Source organism: Lissotriton vulgaris, unplaced genomic scaffold (assembly GCF_964263255.1).
Source record: "Lissotriton vulgaris unplaced genomic scaffold, aLisVul1.2 SCAFFOLD_2710, whole genome shotgun sequence".
Taxonomy (NCBI): Eukaryota; Metazoa; Chordata; class Amphibia; order Caudata; family Salamandridae; genus Lissotriton; species Lissotriton vulgaris.
In genome coordinates this window covers 221,517-246,816 of record NW_028250645.1, presented here as the reverse complement: position 1 = coordinate 246,816, position 25,300 = coordinate 221,517, and the positions used below count along the sequence as shown (strand labels likewise).

The window sequence follows — 25,300 nt, the reverse complement described above, 5'->3', positions numbered from 1 at the left end:
TGAACATGAAGCAAAACATTTATATAATTCCAATTATCAGCTTACCTTGAGAAGTCACAGCCGTGAAATGTCTCTTTCCTTGTTGTGTGTGCTGTTTCCTAGCACAAAAGGCTTTGTTTTCGGCAGCACAGTGTGTTCTGTCCTCAAACATTGAAGATTAAGTTTCTTCCAGTATTAAAGATGTGGGCTCCTTCAGCATTCTTTTTTCTGGTCCAAGACTTCTCTTCTTCTTCCTGAGGTCCAATCCTGAGTGACCTTGAAGGGTGGTCCTGGGGGCAGCTCTCTGAATGTAAACCCAGGAGCTGCTCTTATAGACAAGGTCAGTGGAGGTGAGAGTAGGGGGCAGTGTGCTAAATGTAGCCTAAAAGTATGTGGGGCTCAGCTGTAGTACCACTGATCCTGAAGCAATAACAAAAATATTGTTCTTCAGAAATGTACAGAAATATTCAGAGAAGAAACACCACAAACATGTTCATCCCATAAGCCTCAGGCAGCTCCTGCCACCTGGTCTTGCTATTCTCTCTAGAAAGTTGCAGAAATAGACAGGCTTAAGGGAACTTAGAAAAACATTTTTCATTGAACCGTTAGCCTGTTTTCTTTCACTCTCTCCTAGTATTCTGCAGATGTCCCTTTCCCCTGACACAGACTGAAATTGAACTCTGAGATTTCTTTTTTTAATCTGAAGGGCTGGAGAACAAAACATTTGTGATTCACACAAACACACGTCCTTGGTGGCCTCTAAGGCAGTGTTTGGTGCAAACACCTTTCACCAAAGCAATGGGTAGGAGTGAGGCCACTTGATATGATTATTTTTGTTTCAGCAGCCTTTGGTGTGTGCTCGTGGTTAAAAAAATGTTATGAGGTCAGTGGAAAAACAATCTAAAACACTGCAGCTGTACCCTCACTGAGCTGTTTACATCTGTCTGTCTGAGCACCAAGGGCCCATTTTCACCTGGTAGTTTTTGGGACAGGCAAAATGACGATGGGATATGAAAGGTGTAATAACATAGAAAGGCAGAAAATAACATTCACTAGCTGCCTTTCTAAAGCATGTACTCATTTTAAAATATATTTTGAGCTTCTGAATTACTGTGACTAAATACACATGCTGTGAGAATTCATTTACTTGACCTTGAGTCTAAAGTGTTGACTTAATAATGTCAGCTTTAGTAAGTTGCTCAAATAAACTTTCTAAAGGTGCTATTTTCAAAATTGTAATGAGAAATCAGACTTTAGCATTAAAGAGAGTTTACCATTACAATTGTATAGTTAGTAAACATGATTACCTACTCCCAATTAAAAGTTATACCTTGTGTAATGTAAGGAATGCCCAATGTTAACCTAGGAGAAGAGCAGGCCTCAAAGTAGTGAACAAATTAGTTTAGGAGATTTTCACTACTACCAGGACATGTAACATGTAAAAGAACATGTTCATTCCTTTATTCACACAGTCCTCAGCCCTATGGGCTACCTACAGCCTACCTTAGAGATGACATATGTAATAAAAGGTGAGTTTGAGGCTTGGCTAAGGGTTTTAAATGACAAGACAAGGTGGTAGTAAAATTACAAAAACGGACAATGGCGTGGCAAGCCTGAGACATGTTTAAAAGTTTTATATAACCTGAACTCAACCAAAGTATCAAAGAACTTCACATGAGCACCAATTGTATCACAGATGGGCACATCGATTTACTGACACAGGGAGATAACAGTGATTTGCCCAGAATCACTGGATGTTGAGACTCAAAACCAGTGCCCCAGCTGCAAGTTTGGCTGTTGTATCTGTTACACCACATCCTCTGGGTGATACAATCAGTGCTGCAGGCCCACTTGTATTCAAATAACCCCTGGAACTATGCAAGTACAGCAAGGACTTAAAATCAAAATCAAAATCTGTATCTTTATTACTGGAGATACTATTGCTTTCCTGCCAGCAGTCTAATGGTTATACAAAAGCATGATGAATTTCCTTCAAACCTTCAAAAATACAACATTTTAATATTTAATTGGGTCAATTTTGATCTCAAATATAAGATTAATAATGACAATGTAAAGTTAAATGTCCTCTGGCGTTGATATCCGACCTGAACAGGATGATGCAACATTTGGGAATGAACAAACAGCCCAGCAGTCCAGCGCTTGAAGCTAAGATGGCGAAGATTTCCACGGCCACCATGTACCTGCCTTTAGTGCTGATGTGAGCTGGGAAGAAAGAGACCCAGACACTGCAGAACACCAGCATGCTGAATGTGATGAGCTTGGCCTCGTTGAACTTATCCGGGAGGTTCCTGGCTAAGAATGCTACTATGAAGCTGGCAAAGGCTAATAGTCCCATGTAACCAATCACACAGTAGAAAGCAGTCACCGAACCCTGGTCACACAGCAGGATCATCCTGCCCGTCTCAGACTGTGTGTCAGAGCCAGGGTGAGGCGGAGAGGTGAGCAGCCAAGACAGACAGACTGTCACTTCTCCTAGTGTGGACAAGAGGACAATAGAGCAGGACACTTGTGATCCCAGCCATCTGCTTAATCTGCTCCCAGGCCTGGTGGCATTAAAGGCAATGACAACAGTGATGGTTTTTGCTAACACACAAGACACAGCAACAGTAAAAATAATCCCAAATGCAGCTTGTTGGATGAAACAGGTCCATGCCGCAGGGCGTCCAATAAATAGGAGGGAACAGAGAAAGGCCAACATTAGGGCAGTGAGGAGTGCGTAGCTGAGATCCCGGTTATTGGCCTTCACTATGGGTGTGTCCTGGTGTTTGAGAAAGATTCCCAGGACTCCAGCAGTGATAACAGAGAAGATCATGGCGACAGAGGCCAAAATCACACCAAGGATATCACTGTATGAGAGGAAAACAATGTCCTTTAGGAGGCATCCAGACTTTTTGACATCCGGCCAATGGTCCTCGGGGCACTGCATACAGTTTTCCATGTCTAAAATACAATGCAAACACAATCAGTCATTTCCACTGGTTCACACTTCTCTGAAATGAGTATTTAATTGTGCAATAAAGCATTTATTCCCAACTTATTTCGAAAATATTTTACTTTTGATACAAAAGTGAGCATTTTGGCAATTTTAGATGTAAGGTGCAGGGTTTGAGTTAAACTTTTGCTACTCAAATGCAATCACTTAATGACCCCACATTTCACCTCTCTTTGGCATTAGATAATTTCAAACTCGACTATGACTAAAAAAGAGGATGTGGATCTATTCTATTGCATCAGTATATAATGCTATTAATAAACGTTCGATGACCTAAATGCACCATCCCAGGTGACCAAGATCCTTAAGAAAATCAACACCATTAAGTGGAGGTGAGGATATAGGCTACCATCCCATCTGAGGACCTGCAGAATCCTAGCGGTCCCCCACCTTTGCTACTGCATCACACTAAGGGGGTACCGTGATGGAGCAGTGTGGTCAGATGAATGATATGTGTGATGCAAACCCTCCAGAAACAATTATGCACAGAGCTGGTGATGGGATGACACAGTGTGTGTAAATCATGTGCTGACTGCTATAATTTCTTTTGGAGGGATCAACAGTGGAGCAGTGAACAAAAAGACATTGCTGCTCCTTCCACTGTAAGAGGTAGGCCATATGGAGTATGAGGCAGTGGAGAACTGTCGCTATAGATGCTAAATAGGTACACACCAAACACAGTAGGAATCTCCCTGCCTGCTTGCACATAACACCGTCCAGGTCAATAACTAATATCTTTGGATAATGCTTAACAGAAAGTCTGGACAGCAGCAGAACCTGGACTGCAATCCTGACGAGTACACATAATGCTAACGGTGTGTATCTAAACTGCTGGAGTTAGTGCTTACGTCAATAGGGAAATGGTTCTATGGATGGGGATAGGGGGGACATCATGTATATTACTTTGACTCTGGAAGTAGACAGAGCCTTTAGCAACTGCTTTAACACACACTGACATGTGCCTGACAGCAGGCCAGTGAGAGAACATAGCTGTGACTCCTTTTCTTGAGCTTAGATTGGCCAAATGAAAATGCTGCTATGACAGAGACTATTGCACAAATGTTGTTGTATGGCGTTTAGATTCTGAATGGATTTTTCCGATTCATGCCCTTATATAGGTACAATTCACGTTGTCATTATATAGGCATAGTGTTATACTTACGTGCCTCTTCCCTACTGCTCAGCCAGAGTGTGTGCTTGTGTACTTGATGATGTTTGGAATGTTAGATGTGTGTGATGTCATGGGATGCCTGGGAGTCTTGAGATCCGTAGAGTGGCAGTTGGTGGATGAACTTGAACTTGAACTTGGAACTAAGCTTTATTAAAACTAACGTGTGATATATACCTGGCATGGACTTCCTTTAATTACAACACATAGAAATCAAGCCCTTATTTAGGTATAGCCCATGCAATCCAAATACAGGCATGGCTACTTCCATCCGTTCATCAAACGTCACAACGATTACTTGGAAAATCAGCTCAAGACTTCCCCTTGCTTGAATATTGATTTCTCAAAGAAATCAGTTAGTTTTACAATGAACATCTATTCCTTAGATGTTCATTCATGACGTTTACATGCCCAACTTTACGTCAATGCTGGCATTCTTGAACACCTTCAAGGTATAAATATACCTTCACTTGCTATGGCTAAGCACAGTGGTTCGGAGCAGTTCGACGACCTATTTGCCCGACGCAGCTCGCTACAGCAAGTGCCGAAGGAAGCCGTCCTCTGCTGAGAAATCGAGCTCTAGTGATTCTGACTCCCCTTGCGGGGTGTTGGGAAATCAAGTCCCAAGACAGAGATACCAAACCTCCTTCATTCTAAGATATGGAGCTAATTAGAACCTAGAGAAACCTTTGGTAGATTCTCGGCAAAAACTAAACCTATGTAAAATACCATACTTACTTCTTCCCTAATACTAGATCTAGGTTACTTACACTGGGGTAGGCGTATTTTAGAAGCACCAGTTGAGTATTTTTAGCCTGTGTTATTATTTGTATGTATTTTTATATGGCTTAGAAACCATATAATGCTATTACAGTTTTATTTTATAATACTATTCTCGCTGTACGTATTATACTTTGCATTCTGTCTAACGATTGCAGCAGTTCACCTCTTTTGCATGAGAAAGAAGACTGTTCAATAAACCTTTTATTGAAAGCACCCGTCCCACTATTTCTCTGCAAACTCTGTAGAAAACAAGCATGCACGATTAACTGAGTGAAATACTTATCTATTGTTTCCACAACTCTGAAGATAGTTATTCTAGTCCTAGGGAAACAAAGTTGTCATCTTTATGCGATTGTCAGAAACTAATCCCTTCTTGTGAATTCGAGAAAGTTTCTAGTGACCTCTGAGCTAGCTGGCACTCACTATTAAGTTGAGTATATTCGATAGAGACCTACTGACCTAAGTTCTACGTCATATCTATAGGATATATTATTCCAATGAGCAGAGCCTATTGTGAATATAAGAACTACACTAAAATGTCATGCTGAAAATGTTATGGTCCAACCCACCCGCCTCCCTACCCTTGCTTGAATAGTGTCAAGGCCATTGCTTAAATGCAAATGAGTGAACCTAGCATTGGAATCTGGCCTAAAAGAAAAATTCTGCGCATACACCTTCTGAAAAGTACAGCATCCCATCCCCTCTGTGTGTATTGTTGCATGGATGCATTCAGGCTTGTGTACCACTGGTACCAGGTACCTGCAGTGCAGAGGAGAGCTTAATGGATTAGTGAAAAGGTGGTGGTTGGTTGGTAACATACTAGCTATTCCAAGCCCGAAGACTAAATGGGAGTGACTATCACACAACTGCGACCTTAATGCTCAATGTAAAAAGATTGCAACCACATATGTCTACATATACAAACTTAGTTGGCTACCTGTCACATCCCTGGAACTTTTCCCAGCTGCAACATATGCAGGACCAGCATGTCAGCTTCTGTTTTCAGAAGCATTTCTAGGCAAAAAGCAGGTGACTAGAAAAACATGAAAGATGCTTAAATTTACATGAGAATTCGTCATGAAATTCATCATGAAAGAAACTTCATCCATTGTCCGAGCTATTGCTAATTTAGAACACAATCTCACAGAAATGGTGAATGAGATCAAATCCATGGGAGTGGCCATTGCCGCATCAGTGCAAGGATGGACTCAGCTGAGAAACTTATAATGTCAGTCAATGATCAAATGCCTAAGGTGTTAGACAGGGGGCAGGATATGTAGTTTATAAAATGTATGATTACTGACATTGAACACAGGCCATGCTGCAATAACATTAGGACACGTGGTGTGACTGAAACCACAGAAAAAGATGACATCAAGATCACTGACAGATTTCTTCCTGTGTGTGCCACACATATGAGTCAAATTCCCAGTGTTCAGGAGGTCGAATTGATCCAACAGAGATCTTCAAAGGCCTCAAGCTGACCACATTCCTAGACTGACTGTCATCTGCAGCATCAACACAAGCTAAATAATAACTCTTCAGATTGCTCTGTTGATGCCCGTCCCAATCTATGGACGTTTGTGGCCCATAGATCATGCCACAAGAAATGGTAAATAAATGATGGTCTCTTAGACCGGGCAAAAAAGCTTATCAGATGGATTATGAGTCCTCAGAGCTCAATGTTCAATGTCATTTGGAGTATTTTCTGGATTCTCTTGACTCTGCAACTGTGGATTCTGCAATTTTATCATAAGGATGCTCAGATAGAAACAGTAAATGTTTCCTGTGACCAGAATTGCATAGAACACCCAGATAGCATTCCCGCTGAGAGATCAGGCAGCAGACATTTGCAAGAGGAAGGACGGAACAGAATCATTCAGGAACTTTTTAAAGACAGAGTTAAAACTGGGTCCCAATTTTAGAACAACATTCACCTTAATCAGCACACTGCCAGAACATCTACTCCTTTCGTTTCAAAACCATGCTTCTTGATATTTACATATTACGGGGAATGCACAGCAGAGATACTTTCAACAATCGATTATGAGTCTATGGGGAGATCGTCTTTGCCTGAGCTATGACAATGTTGTTCTGACAACAACAGTAAAGCAACAAACAGTAACAGCTCAGCAAGTGGGGGAGAGTCACAACTATTTTAAAATAACAATATATGAAGAGAAGCAGAGTGTGATGGAGAAGACTGTGGATACAGCTTAGTAGGATGGGGCTGTAGCGTGATATTGTGCAGTGGTACAGTGTAGAATAACAATATATGAAGAGAAGCAGAGTGTGATAGAGAAGACTGGATACAGCTCAGGACGGGGCTGTAGCGTGACATTGTACAGTGTTATAGCAGGACAGTGAAAGAAAGTAACCAGATCCACTTGCAGAATGTGCAATAGGGAGATGAAGGGGGCAACTGTGTCAAGCAGCCCTACCTGTCAGGTGTCTATTCCTTCAGGGCAAGAGATCGCTTACTCAATCTTTCTTCGGTTTAAAAAACCTTGTAAGATACAATACATTCAATCATAATACATCATATCACAATTGAAATACATAAAAAAAATAGCGGGTGGATAAAAATATCGACACACTTCCTTTACATAAAATACATCGAATTCAATTCATTTTCCAGATCATCCACTTGAGGGTGGCTTGGTCCTAGTTGGCCCCTCTACTATACACGAACACTGAATAAATATACAGAATAATAAAACAATAAGTTAAACATCTGTTTTTGTTAAAAGAAGTGTACACCAGAACAGTAAGCAAGCAGCACTTTAGCAGCCAACAGAAAACTCAATAACATGGTAAACTAGCCTATTTCCTTAAGTTTTTTGATCTTTCATCTTCCTAATCAAGGCTACGCATAAGAGGAAACGGCTCAGGCTGAACACAATTGGTTGGGCAGTGTCTCCCTTAAAAATTCTAAGTCCAACCTTAATTTGTCGGAAGCCTAACCTTTTCCAGATTGGCTTTAGCCATTTTTTCCTGGCTTTAAGGTATGCTGGGCATATAAATAAAACATGGGACACATCCTCTTTCAGCCCCATCTCGCAAAACTCACATATATCGGAGCCAGCGGCCCCGGCCAACCCCTTATTACAGTTCCAGCTAGTTGTCCTTTCTTTCAATTGCAAAATACCATACCGGAACTTTAAGTATAAGCTTTTGGCCAATGGAGGGTAAATTTCATCCATAAAGGGGCTCTAATTGCATGGTCACTTTAAATTCAAAAAATTTCGAGGTTAGAGTCCCTGTTCTGGGGTTTGATAGCACCGAGTCTCTAATATAGTCCCAGTACCTTTGTTTTAAGATCCTTTTTGAGCTATTTGTGAGAGAGTCAGGATCAAACCAAAAATCACTTAACCCTAGTTTTTCAAACCATTTTTTGACGTACTCTAACCATGGCAAATGCGTGATATTCCTTATAGCCAGTATCTCTTTCAATGCTTCTCTGTAATCAGTCAGCTCCTCAGTGGACCATAAGCGGACCCAATAGAGCAGCGGATGGAGAGAAGCATAGTCATCTGTACGTCGGAAGTTAAGGTCCCATAATATGGGTGTCAGTGGTGTTGACCCAGGTATCCCTAAGAGTTGCCTAATAAAGGAATTTTCCCTCACTCGGAAAGTATCCTTTAAAGCATAAGCCCAGAGATCCGCGCCATAAAGTGAGGATGATTGCACTTTGTACTTAAATAGTTCAATGGCTGGTGAGACTGCTTTAAAATGGCTATTCTTATGCCTCTTTAAAATCGGACACTGATTTTGAGTCAGCCTTAATTTTGAGTTCTCCAATTGTGTTTTCCATGTAACGTTACTGTCTAAAATGATACCCAGGTATTTAAAATTTGGGACTTCTTCGATAGGTTCGTTATTTATCTTAAAAACTTTACTAAAACCTTTATGAGGGTTGATTGTCATAACTTTTGTTTTTGAGGAATTGATTTCTAGTTCCTTGTCGTGACAATACAAACTAAATTTATTTAAAAGGTTTTGGAGCCCCCTGGGTGTCTGAGAAATTAAAATGGTGTTGTCTGCAAACAATAATGCCGGAACGGCTTGCCTGCTCAATTTGGGAGAGTCATGCTCGCAGCCCAAAAGAGTGTCGGGAATGTCATTGACATATAAAGAGAATAAGGTAGGTGCCATTACGCACCCTTGCCTTACCCCTTTTGCTATTTTTATCTTCTCACTGACTTCTCCGTTTGGTCCCCATCTAACTCGTGCGTAATTATTCTCGTGAAGTCTAATTAAAATTTGAAGGATATTCCCGGGGACGCCCATCTTGTTTAATGTCTTCCATAGGGCTACCCTTGGAACCATATCGAAAGCTGCCTTCAAATCAACAAAAGCCACGTATATATGGGAACTTCTTATAATCGTATATTTCCAGACTAAACATAAAAATCTAAAAAGCTGGTCTACAGTGCTTATCTTTGATCTAAAACCTGCCTGGTATTTTGTATAGATAGAGTGTTCTTCAATCCAAGTGGAAAGCCGGCTAAGAACTTGACGGGCAAATTTTTTTTGCAACACGTCAATTAAGCTGATAGGCCGATAATGCGAGGGATTTGACCTGTCACCCTTCTTGAACAGTGTTACAATCTCCGCCCCCTTCCAGGTTTCTGGAACAGGAGCTCCTCTAGCAATATCATTAGATAATAAATTGATGTAAGGAGCCCAAATATAATTCTCGTGCTTCCAAAGATCAACTGGTATTCTGTCAGGGCCTGGCGCTTTCCCTGGCTTAACTGCCTTGATTGCTAGAATTGTTTCTGTCAAGGAGAAGACAAGAGGTGTGTCATGCGCAGCCAAAAGAGGCTGCAAGCTGTCCCAACCTTCAATCTCGCCAGATCTTTCACAAGAATATAACAAGGGAAAGTGCTTGACCCAAGTTTCCTCCTCTAAGAATTTATCTTTGCATTCAGTCGCCCCCCTGGTGCCTCTAGCGATGAGGCTCCAAAAGGAGGTCTGGTCTTTACATTTACATGCGTCCAACAAATCTGACCAAACCCTTTCGTCCCACTCTTTTTTGGCCATTAATAGGGTTCTTTTGTACTGAGCTCTCTTTGTTCTCACAATATCCGCTGAATCCCCCCTGACCGCTGTAATTAGGTCTGTTTTAGCTCTCCGGCATTCCTGGTTGTACCAGGTGATCCCTGTTTGTTTACTCTTTTGGGCGTTATGTGATATTTTTACCACCCTGGTTAGGATCTCGCCAAGTTGGTTAATTAAATATTCATGGGATTCTATCAGACAAGGATTTTGGGTAACAGTACTGTTTCCTAAGAGAGGAGACATGTGCCTCACAAATACATTATAGATTTGGCTAATGATTTTTGTGTTACCTAAAACCACTGGCCACTTCAGGGATCTACGGTTGTTTGCCACTAGAGGGTCCTGTGGTAAGGAAACTGTACTTTTAGCACTTTTGTCAAGGGTTTTAAAGATCTGAGTCTGGACAGATAAAATCAATGGATAGTGGTCACTTCCCGTGCGGTCATCCACCATTAGGTCGATGATCATGGGCCATGAATTCAGAGAAACTATAAAATAATCTAAATGGCTGGGATTCGCCCCTCTGGTAAATGTTGATTTACTGGGGCAATCTGAGGGCAACCGCCCATTGCAGGCACGTAGGCCTGACTCGAGAGTCAAATTCAATAGTTGTAAGGCACTCACTGTACTAGGTGCTTTATAGTTTGTGTCAACCAAAGGGATATTATTGGCGCTGTCCTCGTCCTTGTAGATGTCTTCTAGGCCTATTATAGGTTCGAAACCTCTGTTAAAGTCACCACCTATAATCATTATTGCATTTTGATCAAACCCCGCCACAATATTACTCAAATGGGTTATAACTGATGTTTCTTTACACGATCGATGTGGTCTACTGTAAATATTGATCACGTAGATGCTACAACCCTTAGTGTTTTTTAACTCAAGTAATAAAAGGTCGGGATTATTTGTATCAATTTGCTTAAAGGACAGGCCTCCTGTGATTTTCACCCATATTGTTAGGCCGCCAGAAGGTCTTCCCCCATTTGTGTTAACTGCGGGGATAAAAAAAGATCTATAATCAACCTTAAAATAATTCTCGAGCCCCCAGGTTTCCTGGAACATGATTAAATCCCCACTAGCCAGATAGTCTTGCCAGGCCGGATCTGAAAGGTTTTTTTTCAAACCTGCAATATTCCAACAGATTATTTTTGTTATTTCTAGAACACCTAGTTTCCCTGTTACCTGCTGTTGTATGATAGACCCATTTACATCTAAGTGTGGTGTTTGTGCCATTGTGTCAACATAATGCAGTGGCTGTTGAGAATTTTTAACAAGTGCGATCTGCTTTGGTACAACTTCAGGATGCCACCTAGGATGTGTATATTTTATGCCACATGACATTGCAGGAGCCCCTCCATCAAGTCAATCGTAATCAGCTAGACCAGCTAGGGCCTCAAACCTATTTGAGGTGCTGACTCCCCAATTATAAGATGGGGCCCCAAGACCCCAACCATTTGCTGGTACATTCCATCTAGGTGCGGGGGTAATAGGATATGCTGGATTCTGGTGAATACCCAGCCATCCTCCATTATGGTTGCCATTGCCTAAGGGTGCTGGGGTAATAGGATATAATAAATTCTGCTGCACACCCGGCCATCCTCCGTTGTAGTTGCCATTACCTAAGGTCCCACAATTTTTAGCAAGTGTACCCGGCCCTCGTCTGCCCATTAAATTCCAATTTTGCCCTGGAGTGGTGAAACAAGGAATATTATGTTGATTAACTTGCCATGGGCCAGCCCTATTTTTAGAAGCATAGTTCGTGTCAAACATTGTAGGTCCCCCACCCCATCCATTATTTCTCGCTAACCAAGCTGGCTTCAGGGACTTATGATTGTTGGCTTTTTGCGACTCATTGTAAAAGAATTCTAATGTAAGGGGGATTATAGAACTACTTATTCTTTGTGGTGGAAGAATATTGGATAGAATATCGGGAAAAGCAGCTGGATTTGAAAGATTTAATATCACACAGTCGCCCTTCCATTTTCTTTGCTTATTTCCTATCCATCTAACCCTCCTTGCCATTTTAATTTCGTCAGCCAGCCACTGTTCACCCCCCTGTGCTATCCGCATATTATTTGACAGCCAGTATAGTGCCTTACTTATTAGTGACGATGTTGACTCGGTTTGACCCGGTGATAGGGTTGGTGTATTAGCTAAAACTAACACCAATGGCGATGCTTTAACTACAAATTGGGTTGAATCTTCTTCAGAACTAGGGGGCACTGTGACATGTGGTGGATCAATTAGTTGAACAATTGGGGCTTCTAGTGGCAAATCATTTATAATATGGCCAGTTTGCGGGCATTCCGGAGGAGTAGGCCCTGGTGGGGTAACATCTGATGTTAACCCAGATTCATTATCTTCCTTTGGACAATCGTGGCCCTTGTTAACATTACTTAAAACATTTCCTATCACATCTGCTAATGCATTTTGTGTACCTCCCAATTTCTTTATCTCCGCAGAAAGTTTATTAATCTTGCTGATAAGTGGCTTGATAAGTGTCTGAATTTTTATTTCTAACAGCTCCTCTATTCTTGACATTAGGTCCTCATCCAATATCTCCCTTAGATTGTTCTCCTCATGGTTCTGGCGAGTGCTTTTTGTCTTTGGCGGTGACGTAACCTTATTTTTTCCTGAACGTGCCCCCCCACGTTTGTTTTGTAATCTGCGACAGGCTCTAACTGCCCTCGTGGCCTGCTTTACAGATGGTTCGTCTTCCACTTCTTCTTTTTCTTCAACCACAATGACAGCCTGTGCATCTAAGTCATTGTCCACATGGGGCTCAATATCCGCCACATTTGCTGCACTGGTATCGATGCTGACATTTACTGGGGAGTTTATTTCATGAGCATCATTGTTAGAGTCTAATAGTAGAGACTCATTTGTTTGTGAGGAAGTGGGTGGGCTCATGGGAGGGAGAATGGGTGACTGAGACAGTCCCAACGACTGTCTGCGCTCACTGTTTATCTTGTTGACCACTTGAACAAGGTAGTTTTCCATGGTGTTCTTTGGTGTTTCAGATCCCATGTGATTATTTCTTTTAGGCATAATTATACAAAGGGGTGTGATAGTCTTGCACCCACAACTCAATAAAATGACAAAATGTAACTCTCAAGGTTTAAAAACAATTGTCTTACTTCAGCGCCTTATACAGGTATCCAGCGGACTCATTTCCTGATTCGTGGTGGTGTTGTATCTGCTATCAACTTCTCAACGAAGGCCCCCTCCTCTTTCCAAGCTCCTGGGCGATTCGGTGGCAGCTATACAGACTACTTACCGACCCCCGTCTGGTAACTAGGACTTGGGAGGCGGTCAGCCAAAAGCAATAACACTTCCACTGGCAAAGAGGTGGCTGGAACTAATCCCTGGTGCGCAGTGAAGATTTTTAGGGAGGTGGCCTAGCCTGGCCTACTCGTGCCGATGAGGGCCGTAGAGGGCCCGCCCCTTGCCCGGGCTTCGCTCCGGGCGTCCCGCTCGTGTCCCGCGAAGCGGGAATCTGTGCCGGTTAAGTGCGCCTCCTGGCGCCCTCGCGTTGTCAGAACGCATGGAGTCTGCTGTTGGTTGACTCTTGGCGGTGGCGGCGTACTTTCAAGGTTTCCTGTCTGCCTTGGAATGACTCCTGGCGGTGGCGGCGTCTTTCAGGTGAGTGCTGGCTTGTCTCCCCCGCTCCGCCGGTATCTGCACCACTTAAGTACGCCTCCTGGCGCCCTCGCGTTGTCAGAATGCGCGCCGCCGTGTAGGCTGCCGGGAATTGTAGTCCTGGAGCGGCGGCGCGTGGAGTCTGCTGTTGGTTGACTCTTGGCGGTGGCGGCGTACTTTCAAGGTTTCCTGTCTGCCTTGGAATGACTCCTGGCGGTGGCGGTGTCTTTCAGGTGAGTGCTGGCTTGTCTCCCCGAGAGATCATCATCAGAAATTATCAGTGTAGCTGGAGAGCGGCAAGATGGCGGCTGCGTGAATGTTGTGTGTGCAGCTTCCACCCCACACTGCTGACTGGAGACTTAATATGAACTCGGAATGAGCCTGACCTTCGGAGTTGGAATCGGGCTCTTCTCCAGTCGATTTGTGCATTTGGTGTCGGGCGCATTTGCCGGACCCGTCGACCGCACCAGCTTTCAGCTGAACGGGAGTAGAATGCCGCTGAAAGTGGTCTAGCCACCCACAGAGCGAGCAGAGAGCGGAACCGCGGAGGTGAGGATGCTACTCCAGCACTCAATGAAAAGGAGGAGGAGTGCAAGCCCAGACATCAGACGTGTGAGAAGCGTCCCCAGGAGATGGTAAGGAAATCGTTTGCAAATGGGAGAAATCGTTTTGGGATGTATCATCCCAAAAGGCCATCGCAAATTAGATAATCACAAAATTTGTGATTCTCTATTTTGCAATTGCATTTAAGAAATCGCAAATTGTGATTCCTTAAATTCAATGTGTGAAGCACAAGAAAAATGTGATTTGGCCTTAAGAAATGGCAAATTACCACCAACTTTAAGTTGGTGGTAATTTGCGATTTCATAGACAAATGCACTTTTTTGCATTTTTGAAAGTGCCATGTGGTGCACATAAATGCCCTTAGGGCATGTATGTGTGCCACATGTGTACACATACATATTTCAGGGGAGCAACATGGTGTCCTTTTGACACCTTGGCACTTTTAAAATTGCATTCTCAAATTGCGATTCTCTAATTGTGAATCACAAATTGAGAATGTCTTCCTATTCATTCCTATGCGCCTCCTAGCCCATAGGAATGAATGGGAAGGTATTCCTTTATTGCGAATCACAATTTGCGATTCACAATTAAGGAATATTAAGGAATTGCAATTATTATTGCGATTCCTACATACATAGCATTTTGTGATTCCTTAATAGCAATTGGCAAAAAATTCACTATTAGGGAATCGCAAAAGGGCTTGTTCATACATATGCCCCTTAGTGTATTAGGCCAGGGTGGGTGCACTTGCCAGTGACCGAAAGTCTGCATGAGGGCCACATTTGGTGTCCCTGTGCATAGTCCAGTTCAAACAAGTCCTGGGAGTCATTGGCTTCTGCTCTGGTATGAAAATGGAGAAAGGACATGGGAGTAACCTCCCCATTGTCCAGACCCTCCACTGGGAGGGTCCCCTGAATCAGTCCAAATCTCTCTCATGGGTACAAAAAGGCTGACTTGGTTGTAGGACTCTATATTCAAAGTGGACAATATTCTGATCAAGAAACCACTGACCTTCGACAGTCTGGACACTATGGACTTCGTTTGGGCCTGACTTTGTACCCCTTCTCTGTCCAAAGCATTATTCTTACCTGTGCACCATATAGGCTCCATGTAGATTCTGTGGAGCATCAAGGACAACTGAAGATATTTCCCTTGGAGTGAAGGAGTCACTTCCCTGAAACCGCAGGCACCACATCTCAACCGACCGGTCTGCTGCTCCTGAGCCCCTATGTACTCTGAAGGATGCAGCAGCACAAGAGGTGGGTTTCCAAGTCCCTCCAAGTGTGAGCTGCTTTCTCACCATGTTTGAGGACAGAATCCCTTGTAGGGGCTGCAATTCCCATATCCCCATGCACTGCATACTTTTGCAAGTGCATATGCTTGTTTGTGTTTCCAAAATAAGTGCACTAGGTTCCAGGTAGCCCCTTCCGAAGAACTCCGGCCTCCTTGCTCTGTGGGCTGTTGCTTTGTGAAACTACTCAAGGTCCCCTTGCGACTCCTGTACTTACGGTCTGTGGGTCCTCTTGACGGTCAACACTGCTTTTCTTGGCTCACTTGGTTGCTCCAGGCCTGCCCTGACTCCCCTGTGTCTTGTGAGTCTCCTGGTCCTTGCTAGTCTAAATCGTAACCTTATTCGACATTCTGCATGGCTTGCTGTTGCCAAGGCTTGTTGGTACTCCAGCTGGACACTGACCCCTCAGTACTCAACATCCTTCATGGAATAGCTTGTATCCAGCTCCTAGTCATCCTCAATGTCTCCTGGTCTTGGTGGCTGCAGAGTCAAGAACCCCTTCATCGCGCCTGAAGCACCAGATATTGGTGGTCATTTGTCTACCGAGCACCTAGTCACTCTTGAGTGACCCAGACTCTGTCCCCTCTGCTTTTAAGTACTCTTCACCAAGAATGTACCTTTGGATTCTGCCATACACTTTGCTTCTTCCCAACAATGGTTCTTCTTCGAAGTCCTCCATGGAGATCGACTGCAGTTTCCGACGCCACTTCAGACCTATGCACCCGGTTTCCCTGACAAAGGTACGTCTGGTACCACAGTATTCACGGAGTGGCTCTCCAACCTCCTACCTCCATAGATTTTCTGCGAAGTTCACTTTGAAGGGTCCTTAAACTTTAAAACTTCAACCTCAACTCTTGAATTGTCGTCTAGCACGTGGTTGTGTTCCCACACTCCACCTGTCATCTGTGGGGTCCCTACTTACTCACCTTGGATGGTCCCTTGGGGTCCCTACGATTCTACATCCTCTAGACACTGTCTAGACTCAAGTTGAAGTTCTTATACCACTATTTTAGTATATGGTTTGGCCTCCCCCTGGAGCCCACTGTGTATTATTGCTATTTACTATTGTTTCTGTGCTACAGTATTGTGTGCTTTGTCAGTATCCTGGTATAGAGGGTACTATGTCATTCTTAAACATATCGATAAATACATATTTTAATAACTACTGTGTGGTTCTCGTTTCATTTAACCAATGCTATACAGGTATATTCTGGTAAACCAAGGTGCTTAACATTCCTTCAAGACTAAGCCTTAAGGCTGCTCTCCACAGGTACCACTTGTATCGCTTTCTAAGGTTATCGTTCACCTCTTAAATCACCATAAGGGTAGTTTGGACTGGTACATGGTGCCCACTTTATTTAGTGGACAGCATATACCAGCCCAACGTCTCACAAAAGGGGTGTTGAAATAAAGAGATATACACATCTCACACATATTTTATTTAGGCTACTGAAAGTGATGAGACACGTATAGCATAAGATTTTTTTACTGGGGTATTCATGGAGGGTCCCTGAGTGAAGGATGGTCCCACACTCCTGATAATTGAAACATCAACCCTGCAGGTAAAGTACATCGCATCTTCCACACTATACATCACACTCACTCTACCAGGAGTGTACCAAGTGAAGCTGCTGGTGGAAGTTCAACATGATATTGTCACAAATGAGCTTGATGGAGACTATGCAATTCTTTTCTGTTATCTGTTTGGTGTTTGTAGCCCTGATGATGCCGTGGTCATGATGAAAGGTGTTGGCTACTGTGGAGAATCATTTGGAATTTTCAATACAGTGTTTCCAAAGAACAAGATTGAAGGAACAACATGTATTGGAGACTAAATTATTAGTAAAAATTGTTACATATACAAATTAGTTTGTGCCATATCTGTGAATATATATGGATGTATATAGGTTTACATAGAAATTATGTGTTAATTCTCAAGTGAGTGCTGTGGAACCCCTTTTTGCTTTCTACTTCTACATCATATTATCACAGATGATGGTGTCTGTTGTTGTATGTGGGTGTTTAATGTTGTGCTGTTGTCTATATGCAACTATGACTGTAAGTGAGTTTCCAAAAAAGAAATGGTGGTAGCAGACAATATGTTTAGCATACTATACTAACAGTTTTATTTAATCTCTTTTGAGGTTTTATGTTGCAGTCACTAGTGATCTTCTGACACAACTATTGTTCCCAGTATTGAACATCTATTTAATGTGAGTCTTTAGGGCATCAATCTTCCACATACCGGTCATGTTGGAAAACTCTCCATCTGCACATGGCACACAGTCGAAGCAGCAGACTGGCTTCCCTTGTATCGGAGCTTTGCGGTACCCTGGGAGGCAGCTCTCACTGCAGACAGAGTGAGGAGCCTGTGAAGCCAAGTAGAAGGAAGAAGAAGCTGGGATATATTTGTTCAGTGGCCGCTGATACCCACCCCGCAATGCATCTTTCACCACAAACACTAATGTCCATGTGGACTCTTTTGCTTACGAAAAAACAGAGCTCCTTCTCCTGAATTTTGTGAGTCGTGGATGGTATTTACAACTAAAAATCTGTCAGACCCAAGAGTACCGTGAAGAACTTTATATACACACCAGAGGCGTCCCCCCCAACTATTCAAGACAATATGAAAATAGGACCGGATTGAAGTTGGTCCATTTTTTAATCTGAGCGAAACACCAACAAAACCGATATATAAGAACAAAAGATAAGAAAGAAAAATGAGCAGATGCAAACAGGCTCACAAAGATTGATAAAACAGATCCAGGGAATAAAAACACCTGGATGTGACAAATCAGTGAACAAGTCCTGAAGAAGGTGGAAGATTAAAAGAGGCACCGAAACGCCGCGTCGACAGTTTGTTCCTATAACAATCTATTCATTAATAAATATGATGTTTTAACATGTTTGTGGTAACAATGCTATAACAGCATTTTTTTAATTCCAAAATCTTTAGACAGTGTAAAAAATGTTTTGCAAAAAGTGAATGTGTATTTGATGTTGTTTTTATATAACGAAATTATGTTATTATGAATTTTAAACTTTACAAATAAATGAATGAAATCTCTAAAGATTTTTTTGTGTGTATATGAAGTTCTTCACGGTACTCTTGGGTCTGACAGATTTATAGTTGTAAATTTGGTAACCCGTACAAGTCTGCAAATCCTTTCTATTGATGTGAACGTCCCCTTTGGGATTTGAATACCATCCACGACTCACAAAATTCAGTAGAAGGAGCTCTGTTTTTTCATATGATTGTTGACCCAATCCTTTTCCAGTCAGAAAGGGTAGCTCCCTACTCATAACTTTTTGGACTCTTTTGCTTAAGCACAAAACAGTAAAATACAGTTTTTAAATTTCATGATTTTTAATTAATTTTAGCATGCTTTAAACAGATTTGTAGATTTTGAACATCATTGGGTGTCATCCATTTGATTTTCTGTTTGAAACATCTAATATGTATGTTCTAAAAGTGTGTTTTTGGGGAAAACATACAAATATTTAAAATATGGTCTATTCAACAATGCATATCAACTCAAATTTAATTTCATACCTCATTGTGAAGAAATTAAAACATATTCCAGAATGTGCTTTTATTTTGCACACACTAGGATGCTCATTTACAAGCCCCTTGCACTGCCGGAGCATCACTTTTTGTTATGCACAAACAAAGGAAATTCTAAATTCTATCTATGAGTCCAGACAAAGCCACTGTGCATAGGTTTTGGATGGCCTCTTAGACATGGAGTACGCCAAGGCAGCAAAAATCACTCTGTTGCCTTAGTCTGCACTCCAAATGTTTTCTTTCGCCGTTGAGGTGGGATTTCCGTGCAACACCCATGGATTTTGACACTGCCCCAGATTTACAAGATCATGTAAAGCTGATATACACCAAACCATGATGTCTCTCCACGGAAGGGCAATAAGGAAAATACATTTCTTTGTCCTAATTTTTTCCTCTTTTCGTGTGTTTTGCATTTTCCATTTGTGAACCAAGATGTGATTTAGTTTTATATATGAATGTATTGTTATTCATATTGACATCAACGTTCTCAATATTTACATACTTGCAGCAAGGACAGTCCTGAAAGAGAAGCTTATTATATATTTGTACGGTAATAGTAAGCTTGATTCTTGCCTCTCATAAGTCAATTAAACCTGCCCCGATACTCTTTTTTTGATTAATGCAAAGGTGACTGCTTTTCAGATAAAACTAGATTATCCATTTAAATAGCATTTCCAGTGCCTTCAGAGTATTTGCTTAGACCCAACGATTAATTCAAGCACATGGAGTCTACAGATACTCATTTTTGAGATTGACGCTTATTTGTTCGCATACAAGTTGGAGCCAGCACTTGAAACTGTGTGCAATGCAGCTTCTCATTCATTCTTAGTGCTTAGCAGTTTGTATTCCACAGTATATTGTTCAATTTCAAACTTTAAAGGTGGTACATGCATCTGACACGTTGGGACATTAGTTGATCTCAAATTAAAACTGTTGAAAGCAGTCCCACCTGATTGCCATTAATTGGATACATGAAGAACATTACACTGACCTGATGCTTGTGATCACCACTAACACACCACACGATGGAGCTCTGGTTGATGACAAGTTGTTGTCCTGGTTGTGCTGTCAGATCTAAATGTCCAACCTTCAGAACTTCCATTTTATAGATGCTTTTCTGAACCCAGTTCAGAATGTCATACTTTGCTGGTATTTGCCCTTTGTCATCAAAAAATATAACATGCCCTGCAGCAGACCTAAAATGTATCTTCTGGAGAAAACTGTTCACCTTAAACACAAAACACAAGGTCATGAGGTCACATTCAGGACAAACAGTGTGGCTTCCATTTTTTTATAGTCAAGTCCAAAATAAAGGATGACATCAGCATTTGGGTGAATTCTAGAACGTATCCAAGTTGTTTAGCTACTAATACTTCAAACAAAACTGGGTCTGTAGGAAAGGCACTCCTAGACATGGCAATTAGACTCTAGGTCATAGCTTCGGAGACCTCATGGCATAAATGACAGATAAACAGCATGACTCCTACCTCTCAGCATCCTTAGAGAAGGCAATAACATGATATCCAGACATTAAACAACCTTTAGGAAAAACTCATCATTTCCATCCCAAAAACACAGATGCAAAAAACGTAGATCTTGATTATGATGACGGTGAGACCACTACAGTCAGGCCATCTGTGGCGGTTGCTGCGCCATCGTATCCTGCATGTCCGCCTGTGGCGTTATGGGCAGATGTTGGGCAGGTGGAGAATAATAAATCTTTCATATTTTCTCTCAGCCCCCAGCATCAACACCCAATGTCAACTACAGGTTGCAGTATGTGTTTACCACCAGCTTGGAAAAGGTGGCAAACACGTATTAAACCATACACTTAAGCCCGATTCACAAAGGTAAAGTTAGAGCAAAAGTCTAAAAATTAGACCTGAAGTCTGAGTTTAGACCTAAAGTCTAACTTTATGTCAGAAGGCTAAGTTTATACCAGAAGTCTAACTTAGACCTAAAGTCTAACTTTATCACAGAGTTCCGATTTCAGTCAGAAGTGCTCCGAACGATGGTCGGAACCCTTCCGACCGAACCAGAACGTGTTGCAAGGATTAATTTCTGACCGAGCCATTCAGATGGGCTCGTCGGAAAGGAATCCGACTCCGATTTCCGGATTGCGGACAACAGGCTCGGAGAACCTTTCTGCCATCTGGAAACCCCTCAGTACTCCCCCGGCCGCCTCTTTGCAACCAAGGGAGTACAATGGCAGATTTTCACTGCCTTTTGTTCGGAAACTGTCTTTGGGGGCCCCCAGTAGGGCCCCATGGGTGCAGGGCACCAATGGTGCCCCTCTGTGGAGCCCTGCACCCGGTGGTAGGCACCTTGGGGTGCCAGCCACAGGGTGCAGGGATGAACCGCACCCCTGCTTTTCACATTACAGCATGCTTTCTGCTCAGAATGCATGCTTGCATTGTTAAGTATACGAGTGAGACCCAACCCTGTTCGGGTTGCATCGTACTAGTAGGGCAGCAACAGACGACAGCAGGTCAGTCGGTTTCGGCTACTGACCGATGTTGGACGGACCTGAGTCTGTCCGACATTGGAATAGGCCCCTTAGTAGTAAACTTACTAGTAGTAACTTACTTATGTGAATACCGTAAACTAGTAAAGCTAGACTTATGGTCTAAGTTACACTTTAGTTCCAAGTTTAGACTTCTTGTGTAAAGTTACACTTTAGGTCTGAACTCAGACATCAGGTCTAAATGTAGTCTTTTAGTTTTACACTACCTTTGTAAATTGGGCCCTGGGTGTATCAATTATCAGAAAGATGTACAACTTGCAACAAAGCGTTTTGGTTGCAGAGCTCATGTTTTGTCCAGCTGAAATGAAAATATTTAGGGTGCAGGCGGTCACCAAGAAATTTAGGAGAAAGTACGGGTTCCTATTTTACCAGATTACAAAACATGAGTTAACAAAGAGGTAAACGACCACTGTTGGTGCACTGCTTCCCTGAATGGATACAGGCTAAATCTAAGTGCCCTCAAGCTCAACATTTTGAAGACATCAGAAACCCACACCCCATGGCAAATGCTAGTCCATAAGCATGTCCTTGAATAAAAAACATTATGAAAAGATGCACATGTGCAAACCAAAGAAATACGGGAAATGGACATGGCATATGTGGAAGTGGCTGACAATATAGTTGCTATGCCAGTGTAGGTCCCACATGGTTAAGGCACACACATATTCTGGACAAATCTGTATGGAACTACTGGGCCACAATTGTCAGGGGTTGAGACCTTTTACTACTGCAGTCCCACAGCATAACCAAGCTCCGCAGTACAACCCTTTTTTCTCTTGAGCAGTCACAGGCTTCTCAGGTAGGTCAGCTTGAGGGTTCTCAGGCATCAATCCTACCCTACAACAGCACGATAAGATTAAGATTCAGCCCAGTCCACTTGTGTAACACACAGACCCTCAGCAGGCACTTATCTCAGCTCAGTTGGGTCAACCCATATTCACACACCCCCAGGTGCCTTTGTATTAATGACTGTAATGCTTTAATGTCCAGTCTCACATCACCAAGATTCACTTGCTTAGCAAGTGTCTGTTGTGAAGTCAAAGGTAATGTTTATTCAGACCTTTGGTCCTATACCATAAAGTAAGAAAAGAACATTCCCATCTTTCCACAATAAAATATCATTATTTGTTTATATACAAAATAATTACAATACAATATTAACTAATTATTTCATTTTCTAATCTAATTCCTATTATCCTAAAATAAACTTCATAAAATACCATTTTTATAAACACCCAAATATTTGTTGACTTCAAGCATAAATCTCCTCAATGCACATGCTGTGTCCAAGGGGTAATTTCCGTTAGCAATTCTGCTGCTTTTGCACAGTTCTTTATGCCATATTTTTATAATATAGGCTGTAAAAGCAATTTCCGTGTGTCGGTGACCTTGAGGCAATTTAATAGTATGGGCAAAATATCGCATTTCATGCCTAAGGTTCAGGTGCAATTTGCTTCGTGACCTCTTTGATCTCGTCATTCATATAACAAGGATTAGTTCCTATTCATTATCTTAAATTTAATTTATAAAGTGGCGATCTGCAAGCATGTCTATATACTGTTGATCTGATTTCCGGGATTTCATCATAAAACCCACCAATTTTTCCTCTCCAGGTATTGTCAATCCTGATCTCGAGATATTTCTTTCCCAAGTACCTTTAATTCTCATCTTGCAACATCAATTTGTAAATCTTGAGGGTTCAGTTTGACTATGAGTTCCCTGCATGCTGTCTCAGGCATTTTCCTGACCGCTGCTGCCCATTTCAAATCATTATGCAAAATGCCCCTTTTGCACCATTCTGCTATACTTGCTTCTCACCCCTTTGCCATGTGTGGCTAAAATCTTATTAATGCCATACGTGCTATTACCTCCAGAGATACCATCCCTGTTTCTATTCTTACCGGCTGAATCATAGATGATCTAGGTAGAGATAGTACATTTTTAATACATTTTCCCTCTTCAATATCCCATCTTCTTTACCACTCATATACAGTATTTCAACTCCATATTGGAACTGAGGCGTTATCATGGCCATATAAGCTTTCAGGACAGGTCTATCGGACATTTACCATAATTCCTAAAAGAAAAAATTAACCCGCTGAAAGAAGCCTGCTCTCATATACTTAATGCATTCAGATGAGATTTCCCTTTTATTAACAAAGCTCAAGACCTTGATTTTGTCTAGGTTTACAATACGTTTTTTCTGATTGCAATATTCATTAAACACCATCAGCTTCCTCTGCGACCTATCTCTGTTTGATGCAATATTACCAGATTGTCTGCATGGCGTAGGCAAGCAATATGTTTCCCATCTAATTTAAGGCTTGCACCCCGTACCTTCTTTAATATAACTGGTAAGTCGGCTATGAAGAAAGAGAAGATTAAAGGGGCCAAGACACATCCTTGTCTTAAACCATTTTCAATTGGTATCTTCTTTGACAGTGTCCCTTCTATGTCCCGGACAACCTGTGCCCAATAGAATAACCAAAAGATCTGTAGAGGTGTCAATATTTATCAACATCTCCCACAATCGGTTGCGATCAACCAGATAGAAAGCTACCCAGAAATGGATATAGCAGCTGAACAATTTACCAACCTGTTCCACCAATTTCCGCACCATGGACCAAAGCGAGACACAATGATCTATTGTAGAATGCCCCTTCTTGAAGCCCCCTTGTTTGGCAGCATTATTTGCTTAACCTCTATCCATTCTACACACTCTACCCATTCCTTACATTTTTCCAATATTACTTTACAAAATACCTTCTCTTCCACATTGACGGTAATTAATTATTCATATTTTTTGGGGATCTTTAGATCTCCTACTTTCTGAATGGGTATTATGATCACTCCTGTGTAAGTATGGGGCATTTTCCCAGTCTCCGGAATCCAAGAAAATATTTTTGTAAAACATTCTGCCCATCAGTCTGATTGGGTCAATGTCAGATTTACTATAATGTGCTTAACGTTGCTTTCTGAGAATGACAACCTGGTTGTACTCCCCGATCTCTGGCCATTTTACTTGTTCCACAGTTACTTGCCGTTCTCCTATGCAATATATTTTACCCAGATATTGTACCCAATCATCTTCTGTCACTACGTAATACATAATTTCCTGTGTCTTCCCAGACCCCTCTTGGTCCAGTTTCCAGAACATTTGTACATCCTTTGATTCTATGGCCTCTGGTAAGTTCCCCCAACCGTTCTCTTTATATGATGTTTTGTAATCTCTGGTGACCTTTTTATATGGTTTCTTTAATTTCTGTAGGCTAGTTGCCATATCAATATCATACTTCAATGTCAGGCTTCTTTCCCTTTTTCTTATATTTGATTACAAATTCCTACATTCCTCACTAAAACAGTTTTCTTTATGTCCTTGCTTATTCCTACCTCTCCTACAGTTTTTCCCTTTTAACTTAACTTAACTCCTAGACATTGGGCAACTTGGATAGTTACATTTTCAAACCAGCCTATGTTATCAATCCTTGGAATATCATTAAATATTTGACACTGCTGAAAGGACCAACATTTCTCCAGGCCCTCCTCCGTCATACAAGTAGTCAACCTTTTTGGGTACTCCATTTGTATTGGGATAATAATATCTCTTGATTTTTTTTATTTCCTCTAACAATCTTAGCACTAAGTGGTAGATGATTGCTTCCTTCAATCTTCATCACCTCAAAATCGCTGGTTAATACAACATTCCATGC

The 25,300-nt window shown here is 41.8% G+C and overlaps 1 protein-coding gene across 1 annotated transcript; it reads right to left on the bottom strand.

The window, feature by feature from the left end:
• Positions 1 to 2,035: 2,035 nt before the first annotated feature.
• LOC147663168 (vomeronasal type-2 receptor 26-like) lies at positions 2,036 to 24,870 on the bottom strand. The gene is made up of 4 exons (XM_086950618.1): positions 24,670 to 24,870; positions 20,058 to 20,294; positions 17,747 to 17,870; positions 2,036 to 2,940 (listed from the first exon to the last, which is right to left on the bottom strand). The coding sequence occupies exons 1-4, from the start codon at positions 24,868 to 24,870 to the stop codon at positions 2,036 to 2,038; spliced, it is 1,467 nt and encodes a 488-aa protein (XP_086806744.1).
• Positions 24,871 to 25,300: the final 430 nt, after the last annotated feature.

Coding starts and splice junctions, on each gene's coding strand:
- LOC147663168 (XM_086950618.1), bottom strand. CDS start 24,870: ATGGCAACTAGCCTACAGAAATTAAAGAAACCATATAAAAAGGTCACC. Junction 20,295..24,669: donor TAGTGACAGAAGATGATTGG/GTACAATATCTG, acceptor TTTGTGTTTAAG/GTGAACAGTTTTCTCCAGAA. Junction 2,941..17,746: donor AGAGTTTTCCAACATGACCG/GTATGTGGAAGA, acceptor ATTGTATTTTAG/ACATGGAAAACTGTATGCAG.